This window comes from Bombus terrestris, chromosome 6, assembly GCF_910591885.1.
Source record: "Bombus terrestris chromosome 6, iyBomTerr1.2, whole genome shotgun sequence".
In the NCBI taxonomy this organism is placed as follows: domain Eukaryota; kingdom Metazoa; phylum Arthropoda; class Insecta; order Hymenoptera; family Apidae; genus Bombus; species Bombus terrestris.
The window spans coordinates 4,747,747-4,764,323 of NC_063274.1; the positions used below are offsets into that span (position 1 = coordinate 4,747,747).

The 16,577-nt window shown below is 32.0% G+C and overlaps 1 protein-coding gene across 1 annotated transcript in view; it reads left to right on the forward strand.

Moving 5' to 3' along the window:
- Nucleotides 1-3,830: 3,830 nt before the first annotated feature.
- The window catches only part of LOC100642959 (protein fem-1 homolog CG6966), a 38,472-nt gene continuing 25,725 nt past the window's right edge, over nt 3,831-16,577 (forward strand). The window contains exon 1 of the mRNA XM_003395939.4: nt 3,831-4,308. Coding sequence (XP_003395987.1) covers nt 4,237-4,308 — 72 coding nt within the window. The 5' untranslated portion in view covers nt 3,831-4,236. The remainder of the gene's footprint in view (nt 4,309-16,577) is intronic.

Here is a 16,577-nt window from a genome sequence, read left to right on the forward strand (position 1 = left end):
CTTCCTACGGGGAACGACTCGCTCCTGAGCTACGTCTCTCGTCAAAGATAAAAAAAGGAACTGGTTAATGGGATAGGACGGTCTTATCTTGAGTGTTTGAAATGTTCGCGATATCGTATTTTCACAGTACCGACTACGTTCGCTCAATATTCGTATGGTAATTAAGTAGCAGAGGGATTCCTTTATCATGTCTCGTTTATACGCGTTATCAGCGTACAAACGTTACAGAATTCTTCAACTACTTCCTCCCAATAACTTATTAACCATGTTTCTTAACAATACTTCTACTCGTTTTATAACGATGGGAACGAAAATCAAACTTTGAACGTAATACTTTCCTTTCTCGATTCGATCTAAATCGCGGTAAGCAGGCCAGCTTAAAGTCTTTGTATCGTACGTTCAGATCGAGTATGTACTTATTTTCTTTTATGATGGATTTATCATTGCTTATGTTTTAATAATCCTTGCAAGCACCAATTATGCGTGCGTTACGATTGACAAGATTGCGCGCGGAATATACATATATAATTCGAATACATAATTTAAGAAGCTTTCGTCCTATCACAATAACAAAGTTATGCTCTTCAAATAACTTCGCAGTTCTTTGGTCTGTATATCATGTCTCTCGCAATCTTACGTTTTTACCATGGCAAGACGTTGCGAACAAAGTCTTCAAAGGAAATCATAGAGTAGTTCTCTCTCGAGTTACAAAATAATGAACTTTAAGGACAAACGATATACGTCATTATGGCATATATCGTTAAACGTACATCGTCAAGTACAAAAATAAGCAAAATATACGTACGAGCGTATTCGTTAGATTAACGAATCGTGAAATGTAAACATTAAATACAGAAATAAGGAAAACAAGAGAATTCTCAGAATTAAACAATCTCTCAATGTTTACATACAATTTTTTCGAAAGTGATAAACTCTCGAACCAAACTTTAAACGCGATACGTGACAAAATAGATTTTTACAATTTTCAAATATGTAATCTTCTACACTGGTAGCAAGACTATCGTTATAAGACTCATTTCTTATTCTTCCAACTGGTCTTGTCACCGAAAATTCCAGTCTTACAAAGCTCGGTGACTCTGTTTTTCATTCCTCTGGTGAAGCTTGGTGTGACAGTACCGCTTTTATTGTGTACACCTTTTTTCCAGCTGTGCCTCTTCCATATACACTCTACACAATGTGGTAAACGCGCGCACACACGCACACACACTCACGATACTCTTTCCATCTATCAGCCATCTCATTCTGTCTCTGACCCATCTACCACCCACGTGCCCTTTTCTGTACTCATTTTTACACCGAGCTATCCTTTCGTTGTATGAACAGGCAATGCGCGAGCTGGGAAAGAAAAGAAAGCAACAAGACGAAATGCTGCCGCCTTCTCGTTTAGCTTCTCTCCATTTCGATAATTGAGGAACGTTTGGTAGCACGGCTTCGTTTTTGCGATCCCCTCAATTATGGTAATCGTACGCGTCTTTAACATTAATTTCTATAGAGTGCTGTAACACTAATGAATCTCTAGTAGGATACGAAACAATGTATTTTTATATTAATTACATACATAAAATATACTATAAATGTTAAAAAATAGAAAATACCTGAAAATCATTTTACCTTATACTATAATATTTTAGTAAGGATTTTTGAAATATATAATGACAGATTTTACAGAGATATTCTATATCTCAAATGCAATAGAAAAATAGTAATAATCACCTGATTTAAAATTTCATTTTACAATGATTGTACAAGATTGTAGTACATATATTACACGTTTTTATTATTTTATATAGTGTCTCAATGAAAGATAAATCTAGGATCGACTATTGTAATGATTCTTTTCTTTATCTTATGACATAGACTTGTAAGCATGTTTTGTACATATGTATGATCAAATTTTACACTCACCTTATACAGAATAATTTTCGAGCAATTGAAGGTTACAGTACAGTAGACTTTGCTGTAACTATGTACGTAAAAGCCAAAGATGTAAACCTAAAGTATGTATCGTGAATAAGATACAAAGCAATACATATTTTGATTTCCCAACCTTTATATATGTGATTCCTGTTCATCGTTATACATAAATGAGCCTACCTATTAAAAAATATTAAAAATATGAGTTTTTTACATATATATAAAAGTATAAATCATATAAATTGTATACATTTAAATGAAATCTACTTATTACGATAACTTCTATTTATAATTTTTATCATTAGTTTTACGTTTTATTCGTATGAAACTGCTCTAGAAAAAATATCGAAACTAACCTATTAACTACGTACATACATAGGACATGCATTGAAATTACATAAGCAGGATGTTCGACAGTGATTTATAGTTTAGGGTTAATCGTAATTGTTCAGGAACAAATATCATCATTTCGTTAATAATATTCTCTTGTAAGAAAGTCGAGGTAGTGTATTCAAAGGCTACTGACGTAAGTCTGTCGAAAGCGTTGAGACTGGAATAAAGTAAGGCCCCCGATATCGACGAAAATATAGGACGAACTAAAACGTACTTGATGCAGGAGTGCGTCACTTCGAGGCGTTAAAATCGAGGGTGAAGTGCCGACTTAACGACTCTTTTGGCTCTCCTGTTTTACTCTTTCTCCTTTTTTTTCTGAAGGTTGCAAATCGTGTTGTCTAATGCATACAAAGTAACAACTTCAGTTATCGAATCGTTAAAAATGTGTGCGCGAATAAAATATAAATAGTATGCAATTTATTAATTTTATTAAATGTTTTGCACATTAGGAGTATAATAATAAATTTTTGGGCGAAAAAAGTGATAGAGAATAAGACATTGTTTTGTATATAAAGTTCTTACATCTCGTTTTATATTTGTATTAAAAATTTATGTTGGTGAAAAGGTATGATTTTATGATTAAGTTCACATCAGTTCGCAAGATCACAGTTTGCATTATTTTATGATTTTTCAATGGTGAAAGATTTAATATAATGATTACAGACTAATTATGTCTACCTAATAAAAATGTAAACACTTTGATAAATATATAAATATGAAATTATGTGCATTCAACATTTCATTTTAATGATTTTTATAAATATAACAGATATGAAAGCAATTGAATATCATTTTTACACTGAATTTTTAATTCTACATACATATATACACTCTATAATTGATTGATCAATAATCAATAAATTTGGTAACATAACCTCTATGAAAAGATATTAATAATAAATTAAAAATCATAACAAATTAAAAGTAATCAAGATACTCTTCAGTGTTTATAAATTTGTTGAAGTCTTTTAAATAAAAAAGATGACATTATTGTATTTGTATTTGATTATGTTAGGAAGATACAAAGTATATTATTTGACAACAAATTTTTTGTCACTATTTTAGAAACTATACTATATTATAATGAATACTTTATGAATTTCATTTTCTTTATTTCGCTTTTTGCAATACATTTAAATTCAAAAAAGTGGATCTTATTTATCAACATTTTTCTCAAACCCTATATTGTGCTGTCCTCTGTTGACAAATGATCGAACTAACGCATTTTAATATAGACGAATCTAACGCATACTTATGAAGATATCAACAAAGACAAAAAATCTTTATTCTCTGTAAATTGATATATGATAATAATATATGTCATAAAAGATACTTAATAAATCAAGTTTCATATATTACATGTTCTAATGTGCGATAGATCATTTTAAATATGACTGAACTCAAATATATTAAACTAAAAGTAAGGAAGAGAGAGAAATGGAAATAGTCAACAGCTGACACTAACACGATTGATTCAGCGTAGTTGGTAGCTTGCATTCAGTTGTTGACGAACTGTCGAAGTGAAAGTACAGGTATCGCCATCTGATGAGCAAACTAGACAAGCGTTCGCAAAACGACCGAAACAAGACACTTGAAGAGAGGAATTGATCCAATGCTTGTGTTGCATGCGCGCGTGCGTATCTAACTGTAAAATTGTTCTCATGAAGTGAGAAGCAATAGCGGTGACCGTGTATCTTTCGGGGTCTTTTTCATTCGTCTGTTATTCTCGTCGTGAGATAGATCGTTGTTCCGCATATTCGTTAAAAGATATCGCAAGTGACGAACGGGAAAAGACTATTCAACGCATTTACTGTGTTTTCGAACAAAGAGGTACGTCATTCAGTACCAAGTCGAAAGAACTACGACACGAGGATCGAATAGTGTTTTCGTATTCAACGGAATTATATTATGTATGTGAAAATGGATGTTAAAAAGGTCATGTACACTGTTGTGAGAGAAGGCAAATTGGCACGCTTGAAGGTAAGGTTTTACCAGATTTTCCATATATGTAAATTTTATTTTGTGCCACAGTCACATTTTACAGTTCGCTTCGTCGTATATGCATGTCTGTCCAAAGGGAATGTTTTTTTCGTTAGGTTTCGTAAAAATATCACCCTATTTTTATTATAGATAATCGTGCTTATAAATAAATAAATTCGAACTACAAGTACGTGGATATGTATTAGGATAATTAATGTAACAAACATTTTACTGGTTAGTAGCGAATAATTACGCTAATTAAATACTAATGCCTTATTTGAGAAGATATATTTTTGTACAAGAATGCGTCTATAGATTTCTTACTAAATTTGTATAAAAATATCTTAAAAATTGTATTGCTTGTACATCTTTCTAAGAGTAAGATATATTTTATATATTATCTACGATCTTGATGTTTCGAAGAAGTGAAGTTCATAGTAACCAAAAATAATTAAATCTGTGTTGCATCTATAAATTTTAAATTATAATTCTTGTTTCTTAATTTTCTAACTATGCAATCCAACGTTTTTATGTAAAAACTTTTTGTAATTTACATTCTCGTACAATGATTTATTAGGATTCATGTCAGAAAACCCCTAACAAAAAATGAATGAATTTCCGTATAAATAGTCCGACGATTAAGTTAACCTCAAAATCAGTGAATTCTACATAGAATAATTTACCCTTATTTCACTTCATTATACTCAAGACATATTCTTTCATATAATACGTATAATAGACGATCTTATTGATAAACGAAACATTTTACTTCGGTACGACGTCTAATAATATCTAAGATACTTATATATGTTAATACTTAACAAAGTTCATGTAATTTATTCAAATTTCTAGATACATAACTAAGAAATTAATGAATTATCATTACTTTATGTCGAATACTTTCATATTGAATTTAATTTCTTTTAAGTACAAATAACCATAGTCGCATTTGAACGGCGAAAGGAATTTTTGTCGAATACTTTCTCGCCCCTAAAATAAATCTACCGAGCTGAGTATGCTCTTTCTTTTTCGTTTTCCTCACGTTTTTACGTGGCCACGCACGCTTATTCGAAATAGCAACGCGCTGTTTTAATGACATCTCGTGTGCGTGCGACCGCATACATACGTGTTATGAAACTTCGAATGTGGTTGGCCTTCTACCAATTCGTGGCGTTCTCATCTTACTCGGTGACTGGCGCGCAGGACACGCAACGCGATAACAAACAAAAAAGAAAAAAGAAAAAAGAAAAAAGGGAGAAAAATCAGATTCACCACCTTTTTGTACGTAAACTTATTACAATCAAGAGAAAGAATCTTCAACTCTTTTTATTTCACATTTATCGTAGTATATGAACATGTCAAATGGTGTACAAATAAGTTAACCATTTTCTAGGAACATTAAATAAATTCGATGTACTTTTGCGTGAGAAGATACTACGAGCGATTTCAGGTTAATCACGTTTACAGCACATTCTGAATATTTAAGAACCTTTATTTAGATCGATAGTTTTACAAAGTACAAAGAAGATCCGAATATACTAGGCACAATGGACTCAAAATTTGAATACCTGCGTCCAGGTTGACAACTGTACAAAGCACGAAGAAAATCAGAATATAATAGGTACAATAAACCCAAAACGTTATTGCTTGCTAGCCCATAATGTTGCAGGGGGGAAGATACAAATTAAGGAACATTTAAGTATTGACACTTTCTCTTTCCTGAGCCGATGGTAAAAAAGATCAAGGGATCTTTCCAATAAATCCGAAAACCTGGAAAAGACCTTTGACTTTCATTACCCTTGATTAAGGAAAGAGAAAGTGTCAATACTTAAGTGTTCCATAGCTTAGATCTTCTCCCCTGCAACATTATGGGCTAGCAAGTAACAACGTTTTGGATATATTTTATCAACCATTTGTTCGTGTTAGAACAATTTGCACGTCTGCTAGATAAAGAATAGTTGAATTCAATGAAGAAACAACTTAACAAAGCGCATAAATGTGCTCAACTTCAGTTTCATGAATTATTATCAGAACTAAAAGGGACAGTAAAGGGAATAGCTAGTGAACTATCATTATCGGAATCATTCGGTTATCAGATTCCTCTGATTCTGTTCTCTCACGTGTTTGCATAAACGGAGTTCTATCGTGACCGTATCTCAAGTAGGAAATAGCCACGACAAGCAGCAGTTATATTTAGTAGGTTGAGACATCCATAGACGCTAATGGGGAAGCCTGCTTGGTTAGGTTTCCGTGCGTATTACTTACGTGCCTTTTGTACGTGTGTATATATCTACTCTCACTGTAACGCATCGAAAATACATAAGAGTAAAGTTGAAACGTGGGAGGGAATCAGTTCGGTAAGAAAGGGGCTAGCGTTGTCATCTATATGGATTTGTTGATGTTATTGGAAATCACGAATGAGAAAGTATTTTTTGATTTAATAGAAATATCAGCTCCACTTACGTTCCATTAACGCGATAGGAAAAATCGTTCCGATATAAAATAGAAGTCGCTATGTTGTTGTACATAAATGAAATTTATATTTATACGTATTTATTCGTTTGATATGAACCGTGTTCATTCGTTTCAAATATGTCTTCTTGCTGTTCCATATTTCTTGTATTTTTTAGTTTACATTCGCTTTAAAGCTTATCCAATTTCGTACTGTAATTTACACCGAATTTACACTGTTCACATTGGAGGACCACTGCGGATGGAACTAGGATGAAAGCGACGTCTTTCGGTGAATCATCCATAGTGAAACAGTGTAAATTCGGCTTTACTTCCTACTTGGCTAAACTACTCGCCCTGTTTGAACCAACCTATAGAGTTGCAGCTACTAAAATGTCATGTCATATCAATTTGCAATTCTTTCTTTCTTCGATAGGTAATTAGCGTAATTGTAGAATATTGCTATAATTGTCTCCAACAATTTATCACTCACTTTTTCAAATATCAGTGGATTTTTGTTCAAGAGACCAACTCTCAATTTTAATTAAATTTTGCGCATATATTATTTTAATCGGTTCCGACTGGAAGGTTTTGAAAGTCGATTAAAATATACGGATCGTAGAATTGATTAGCCACACGGATATCGATAATTTGTGGAAGGCCATAATTACATATTTGGAATGAAAATTCTTGCTAGAGGTCAATGTCGACATATTGATCAGGCTTGAAAATTTAAATGCTATTCAATGTATAATTTAGTGAGGTTAATACGGTAGTTATCGCGGCTATATTGTTATAGTGCTCGTGTTAACACGTCGCGTACATTATTCCTGCCTGTCTAGTGCCAAACTCATTCGATCTGGTTTCGAACCAGCAATCAATTTACTCTGCACAATAATGTTTGCTCTTGATACACGGATGGCTTGAACGTCTGCTTCCAATTAGATATTAAAATTTATCTCTTTCTAATTCTTCTATATTTATCTCATAGGTTAGCAAATCAACATTTTATGTTTATTAATATCTGGTTTAGTTCTGGTTTCCTTACAGTATAATAAGATTGTTAAAAGCTTTAGTAAAGTAACACGATTGTTTCCTTCTGGAATATACATAATAAATTATTTCCTAAATATTGAGAAGAAGATTTATGTGGATCTATGAAATTCTGTTATAATTTTAGGTTTATAAGAAGGTGTCAAAATACTAATAATGAAATATCGTGAATTTAATGTTACAAACTTTGCTAAATATAGATTATGTATTTGTTTTGGATTGTGTTCCAACATATTTGGCTACAGTACTACGCAGAAACACAGGCGTAGGCGATAAATGGTGTATTTGCCGTGAATATTTAGAAACCAAGCGGATGCAGCTGTCATTTGATTTCTTCCAACCGACTACATATCATCGATCGTGATTGTCTAAAGCTTCACATAAATTGAACAATGGTTTCCACAAATACCTACGTTCAACGTGTATTTTATCACGCCATTTCCCTATTATATTTCCCTACAATGTTTCATTTTCGTAACGCTTCAATCGAAATGTTTTACAGGTTTCTTATTATTCGTGATTCGTAAATAATTAATTAAATGCAACAAATTTAATCAGTCAAAATAATGTTGGGAAATGAGATCGAGAAAGTCAGAATATCTTTTTTCGCAGTATATTCGTTATTAAAGTTTCCAAAGAAATAAGTTGTTTAATTAAATGAATATTTTATTCATAATATTATTTTCTATGATACTGATAAAGTAATTAAGTACTGATAAGGTAATTTAAAGATCAGTATTATAATTATAATATTCATGTCTCTCAGAAAAATGTACGAAAAAATTTATTTTATTCAAAAAGCAAAAAGTAGTCCAAAGATTTGGATGTGAACGTACGATACAACAACCATAAGCTGGTTTTGCGTAAAACGTGCAGTTAACAATATGGATTTTATGTAAATCCGTATCAATATCTATGTGTTTTGATCGAAAATTAAGTAGCAAATTGATCATTAAATCAACTGTTTATTAGTTACGAGGCGTTTAATTTCACCGGATTGAAATGTTGCGATGTAATAAACAGATTCGTGGATGAAACAAATCTTTGACCTTTCGGTTATACCGATAAAGCGTTTCTTTCTATGTAAATATTCATCGAAGTAATGTCAGTTGTTGACATTTATTAACGCTTTCATAGAAATAAAGTTACGAACTAGTCGTTTTCTCTTTCCTTCGATTATTTATTATTATTTCCAGCTTCACGTGTATCCATTTTGCAGCTTTTTAATTTTTTTATCAACTTTCTTATACTACGACAAATTGTCAAAAAGCGAAACGTATTTTCACTGATACGTAAAAATTTCCACACAGACTTTTCCGTATTGATCGATAATTTCAAATTTTATTCCAAATAGTAATTATTATAGATGTTTAAAAAGCGATACTTCAAAGAATTTATTTATAACAGTATCCATTTGATGTACTATTCTCTTTTGGTTAATAATATTTTAATATCAATAAATATCGCTATTAAAATTCTTTCGATATCGCGTATTCATGTTATTACCTAAATTTCTTGTAGATATCGCTTTTGAAATACGAAGTGAGAAATTTATCTGAAAATATTTATATCGCTGTACGTTTGACACCAGTAGATACTATATATCTATTTCGTTTAAAATCAAAAGAATTTTAATGTTTTTTTATAGAATTCTAAATATATAACAATATGTGTGTACGCACGTGAGCGCGCGCCTGTGTGAGAGAGATTGAATGGGAAAAGATCTACTGCAGCACGCGTTCAATCTTCGGTTGGGTTAGGTTTGGTTTGGTTGACTCATCGGTGGATCATAAGCTGTGTTTCTAGCGGACGACGAGGTCCATTGCTCGTTACAATAATAGAAAACATATACTAGAAGTAGTATCACACGAAATACTATATAGACAAATGGTATAATAGATAAGATCACAGTACTCTTAAAGTTATTAGAAAATAATCAAAAGCGCTTAATACGATTATTTGATTAAAATGTGACGAGCCACGCTTAATTGCGCGAGTACAACAGCACGGCTTTCCAGTTTGTCACGCGTTTTTTTCCTTTCCTTGAAGATTACCAGTAATTGCATTGTCGCGTTACGTAATCGTTAGTTATCATCGAAACCTTAGGTCAGATAGCTTGTTTTGTGTTGAATATACTTTGAAAAGAATATTTTGCAGTCTCGATAACAAAATGAAAATTTTACACTGGCATGCAATATTTAGAAACATTTACTTCCTAAATTACAACGAACAAAATAATTTACGATATAATTATTAGGTTGTGAATATTTATGCGTTTCTTATGAATTTGAATATCAAAATCAATATAAAAGTATTCAAAGTATTCGAAGTAAAGTACTGTTCGTAACTTTGAATTTTCTTTGTTGATTATATGTTTGTCGTCTATATGTTTACGGTTGTGTATTACTATATCGATCTTCGTAAAAATTTGCGTAAAACGCGAAGTTTAGTGTAACGTATGAGCTTACTTCGTCACGAATTGATAATTACCACGAAAGTGAAATATAATACTACAAAAGCTGTAAGAGAAATAAAATTAATTGAACCATGTAAAGGTAATTGGTTTTAGTATATTTAAAGCTGACGTTACGGTTAATTATAAGGGAAGAAATAAATCGATAATATTGAGACATCAAAATATATATATTGCCTTGAGTTTCATCTTCTAATAACTCGTTGTCCATGAGTCAACCCACGTAAAACTGAAATCTAAAATTTCTTAGTCGGTGTTCTTCATACACAGTGAATGAATGTCTTAATAGTCGAGTTCAAATTACGCAACGTGGTCAAGCTGTCGAACTAGCACATTTTATGCCAGTTTCTCGCGTGGTGGGAAATTACATAATTTCAATTCTTGTGATTCAAGGCTGACACCAATTTTCACTACACTCAGGATCTTGATTTCACGAAGACCTCTTGACCGATCGTTGGCTACAGCGGTAATCACGTTGAAATCACAATCCCAATCGTAGAGCTGCGTACGTAGAAACCGGCTTGTTTTACTGCGAATAAAATATTCAGGGGTATTCAGTTCAGATTGCATGTGGAAAAATAGACGACCATGTTGATGCTTCTGTCGCTAAAAATATGTAGATATACAGCACGTTTGCCTGTTGTTGTAAGTTTGCTACGTTAATTCAAGGATAAAACTGACATAGTGTTCTTCTGAAAGAAGTAAAATGATTTTTTATTTTGCACCATCCAGAGGGATGTTTAGAGCGATAATTTTAGAAATTACAGGGTTGCGGCAACAAAGACGCAACGCCGATATTTAATTTACTTAATTTATATTAGATTTATTTTTATTTATCCAAAAGTGCACAATTTTACTGCGAACGAATATTATTTGACTATGAATTTATAGCACGTTACAATGTTATCATTACCATTATCATTATCATGTTAACACGATAATAATACGAACACCTGCATACGATACATAAATAAAGTAGAAAAAGTTGATGAATTTGACTTTTGTTCGGCTCGTTTTTTTTTTTTTTTTTTTTTTTTCTAAGAAAACGAAAGATACTCTAACGTCTCTAATTCGGTGCAATTTAATTTTTTAAATAAATTGTTCATCATATTGCGTAATTGTTGCAAATAAATTTTTTAAATAAATTGTTCATCATATTGCGTAATTGTTGAAAATGTATGCTTAGTTGTACCATACGAGAACTGTATCCAATTAAACGCGAAGTTGTGAAACGTAAACAAAAGTTGTTTTTGAGGAAACGTTTAATTTTCACTCGCGCTTCTGTTAATTCGATATGATATCATAAAAAGATTAATATAGATATTTATTTTCGTTGAGTCACGTTTGTTTCGTGACTTGACTTCTGTTCTTTTCCTTCTTCGTCGTAGATTGCCAGATATTATGAATAAGCTTAATTAAAATATATGTAGCTATTTGTCATAACGCGATAATTATTAAATATTATATTCCTGTTACTGAATAATTTATCTTTGAATTACTTCTACTTGTACTTATGGGTACATGAATATTTGTAATCAGATTACAAACGATAGTTAATTAAGATAATTTCGCGATTTTATTCTAATAAGTTTAGTAAAAACTAATTTTCTACTCCTATTCAAAATACACATGTCACATCAGTACTAGATATAATTTTTCTTCGTGCCATTCGTATCTTAAAATAATTTTTTAAATATTCCAAGTGTGTATTCAAGCGTAAATCTGATTAATTGATTGAATCTAGATATATTCTTTAATTAGAATTATGTATATATTAAGATTGAAATGTTAAAAAACGAACGTATTATAGCTGATATCAAATGCAGAAATTTACAACCGCGTTATTTTTAGACGAAATTTATGAACATTTCCAATGAAGAAATCGTTAATGTTGGCTAGCTGCCTCGAACTATTCACGGTCACAATAAGATTTGCTTTTTCTCTTCGACTGCTTGTAGTCACGACGATCGAATCAAATTTAATTGAAACATCGCTTAAAAAAAAAAAAAAAAAAAAAAATTCAAGGAGCTTGCTTAAAAAATATATATTCGATAAGTGATTGGTCGTTGAATCGACTATTCTATTCTAAAACGAGAACGCGAAATAAATTATACCGCGTGTCCCACTTTACCCAAACAAGATTAAAACCAGGATAAGATAAGAAAACGTATAAAAACAGATATCGACCTAGTATCGTAACTGTAACTTTGTCAATTACCAATCTGATTCGTAGATAGACCGTTGCAAAATGCGTAGCAAAGGCAACTCATTGAAATTCACTTAGATCGAGAATTGTTCGGTCGCGAAATAGGTTAAGATCGCAATGAACGGTAGCCATTCAGCGAATTCCCGTTGCAAGGTTATGTTTTCTTCGTCTTCAGCGCCGCTTTCGAAACACATTTCATACGGATGCGAATCACCTCAGCAGCGGACAAGACAGTATAAAATCTAGGTTAGGATTGTGCACATGTGTAACGCCTAAACGTTCCAATTACCGAAATAACTTTCAGTTACGACACAAAAATACGTTTTCTTCCTCGATGCCGCGAGCTTTACGTTTTTCCTCGCCACATTTTTACGAAGAATCTCGAGCAACATCTTGTTGCCTTCGGATCGATTATTCGACGATAAAACGTATACGAATTTATTTACGTTGATACTAATTCAGCTGAGTTACGGTTGCTGGATTTTTGCACTCCGATATCATTTTTGCCTCACGAAACGGAAAGGTTTAACCGGGCATCGTATTTATCGGGAAAATCTTTTTAAACAAACAGTCCTTAGGTCTATTGTACATTCTTACAAATTACGGAGAAAGCAGGTAGTTATCTAATGGTAAAAACCACCCCGAAAAAACGCAACAGCGTTAATCTCTTGGAAGGCATTGTAAAAAATATATAACGTTTATTAAAAATCCACTAAATTGTTTAGTTATTTATCGCATGAATTGTTTATGTATTTGTACATATAAGAAGAAAATAAATCAGGGATTATTAGACAAAATGTTGTTTGATTGTTAGTCGCTTCGTATCTACCAGATATCTCACCTAATGATATTTAAATTAGTTTCGTATTTCAGATCAGAGCATGCATAAGTACATCATAAATTATTGCTACAACATTTTTTCGTATTTCGTTATAATGAAGATTTATATTCTTTTCATTTCTCCATTATTCATTCGAGTTTGTAATATGTAATCCTTATCTAATCAAACGGATGTTGATAGTAACGTGTAAGTAGCATTGTGTACGAAATTATTATCCGTCGTGTAATTAAGAAGATACAATTGGCGAATTAAAGATTTTGTTCCTCTCTCGGATGAAGCTTTTACTTCGTCAGTTCGTTTTACTACGTGAAAAGATAAATTTGTATGTTTTTTACTTCAGAAATTTTTGTCAGAAAAAATTTCTTTTCTGAAGTACCGTTCGTCTAGATTAGATAGTAACTATTATCATCGTGTTGTTGGGCTTTATATCTGTTTATTGATTAGGATAGTGTAAAATCTATAACAGACTCTATATATAGAACATCATTATAGCCAATATCTAAATATCTATTTCGAATTGAACATGCACGTGTCTATATGACTCCTGATAGTCATTGAATATATTTTTGTTTCAAATCAATGAAACATCAATGTCAGCCGTTGTAATAGACTTAATCGATGAGGCAAAGCCTCGGATCTTATTTTTTAATTATATAAATGTTCAATATTCTATTCAAAGTTATTTACAGATTGTTTTGTACTTAATTGGAGATAAAGTTGAAAGAAATGAGTAATAATAAAAGTAAGTTAATCGTATTGCATATAATGCGTTATACGTACATTAATAAACGAACTAGACGTTGATTAATCGCGGTTATAGGAATTATTTGTCGAGATGCTTTCATAGAGATAGAAGATTATTACTCGGAGCTTAGGGATTATTGCTTAGTTATTTTGGCTTATAATACGTAAGATACGGCACACTTTTAATTTTTATTCGCGTTAATTTCTCGAATAATAACAAATTGCTGAGCGTAACATTATCAATTATTAAACTAATATAAATTATCTTAAACACAGAGTTTTTGCCATACCATCATTTATATCGCCATAATAAAATACTTGAAACATCTGCTTTCCGTTTAATTTATTTATGCTTATATTCAGTATTATCTGTGTAAATATTCGAGATTCTTCCTAACTCATGATCATCCTTTGATATATCCATAATTATTCATTTTTTGGCATTATCTTCGAGATCTGTTCATATTTTGGAAGTTAATCAGATATAGTAAATCTATTTTTCCTTTATTGAATATATAAGTATACGACTACATTTTAAATATGAAATCATTTTTTAGACTTCTTATATATGTTTATGTTAAATGAGTCTATTAATAAGTATCAGAGAATAAATAGTGTTTTAAAAACAGCAGAATTTAATATAAAATAAGGATTAAAATAGTATTTATATCTAGTTATTTATGTTGAAGTTTATCTTAGAATAGAAATGCCTGGATGAATGCATAATAGAAATATATTTAAGTATAAGTACAGTGTATGCTAGTCCAGATCCACACGCTGATGTCACTTAAAATTCGCGATAAAAAAAGGAGTAGCTGAGCAATAGTTTAACTTCACTGTCCTTTTATATTTTTGTATGCTTTTATTCACAAAAGTATTCATTAAATACGATATTACGATGAAGTAGCGAGGTTAAAATAGTTGTTCAAATCACGGCCAAGACTGTACCCAAGACTAGTCTCTTGGTCGAATGCTTGCAGTTTTTATATGTTGAGTTTGTCGATGTTGAGGGGCAAGGAGAGAATCCTGATTGCTCTACGTAATGGAAAAGATTTAGTGTTGGGCCATGTTCAAAGGTTAGGTCAAAGCCTAACGGTTCATTGTCAGGTAGTGTGGAATGAGGTGGATTTGGATATGGTCGTTGTCACACTGGCACCGTTACATTATAATAGAGTCCGAAGCCATGGATCTATGGGTATTTTTATAATTAAGAAAAACTGGTCTGTCTATACCCCGCTGCATTATCTGTGCAAAGCATGTTCCTAAAAAGGACTACGAGGCCAAGAGACCCTTCAAATTGATTTAATGCTAAACAATATTCAATGGCTTCGAGGACTAGGAAAACTAAATACCAGAGAAGATGTAGAGCTTTCCTAGAAGCGTGAATCACTTCGACAATTTATATTGATAATTTCCTTTAATCTAAAGATGTGGCATTTATATCTTCCTATATTTCTACGTTTATTAATATTAATTCTTTTTATAATAATCTGTAAGAAAATCTAGCTTATCCTCGTTCATACGATTCTCCTCTCAAGCTTCCTGTTTATTTTCTACGCAATGTCATTTCTAATTTCACGCGAACAAAGAGACATGACATCCTGTATAATACCTAGCTACTCTTGAAATTGTCGGTAAGGTTATTCGTGTCGAAGTTCCTTATTCTCTTATACGGTATAAACAAGTTGAATTGAACAATCTAACGTCGCGTTCACATGATCATTGAAATAAATGATGTAAGATCGCATTATCTCGCTGGTTTGTATGTATATTGGCATTCTTTGTTGTTATGAGAAACTTTCCTCAATTACGGACAATAAAATCATATCACCGTATGACTGTAGTAGCAACGTGTAACGTTCCAATGATAGTGTGATAGTGTGAACGTGGCTTAATCCCCCTGTACCTAGTCAACCAGTCGAGAAATAATCGCCACAGTGAAAGATTTTATCCAGTACCTTGACACTGGCAAGTTATCTGCCCTTCGTGTCGTATCTCTTCCTGTATCGTTTTCTGTTCGAAATTAGAATTTTCCTAGTCGATCTTTTGTAGTATCTTTTGTAGTAAATGAAACGTCGAGCACATTTTTAACACATTTATGTGCTTATTATTTTCTCGATAGACTTCGAAGAATGACAATATCACAATAGTGAGTTTTATGCGTAATTAAATCAATTACTATTATCAGTTGATTACTAACAGGTAAAAAAGTCAATTGCCTCGTCAATTAAAGTAGTTTAGAGATTAGATTAATGTAGATTAAAGTAGAGATAAACGAATTATTATTATAGAATCGATTAAAATACGTGGCTATTGTATAGTTAAACAATGATTTGTTACACGAAGACAATCGAGAATTTAATAATACAAATTGCGTGCAAAGCTGTTTTGTTGTATCCAAAGCACTTGGAAACTTGGAACGAGTTCTGCATCGTTTCACAACACGTTCGCCAGTTTAAATCTTTATTTAGTCAACCTCGACGAGACGAGAATGTTTCTCC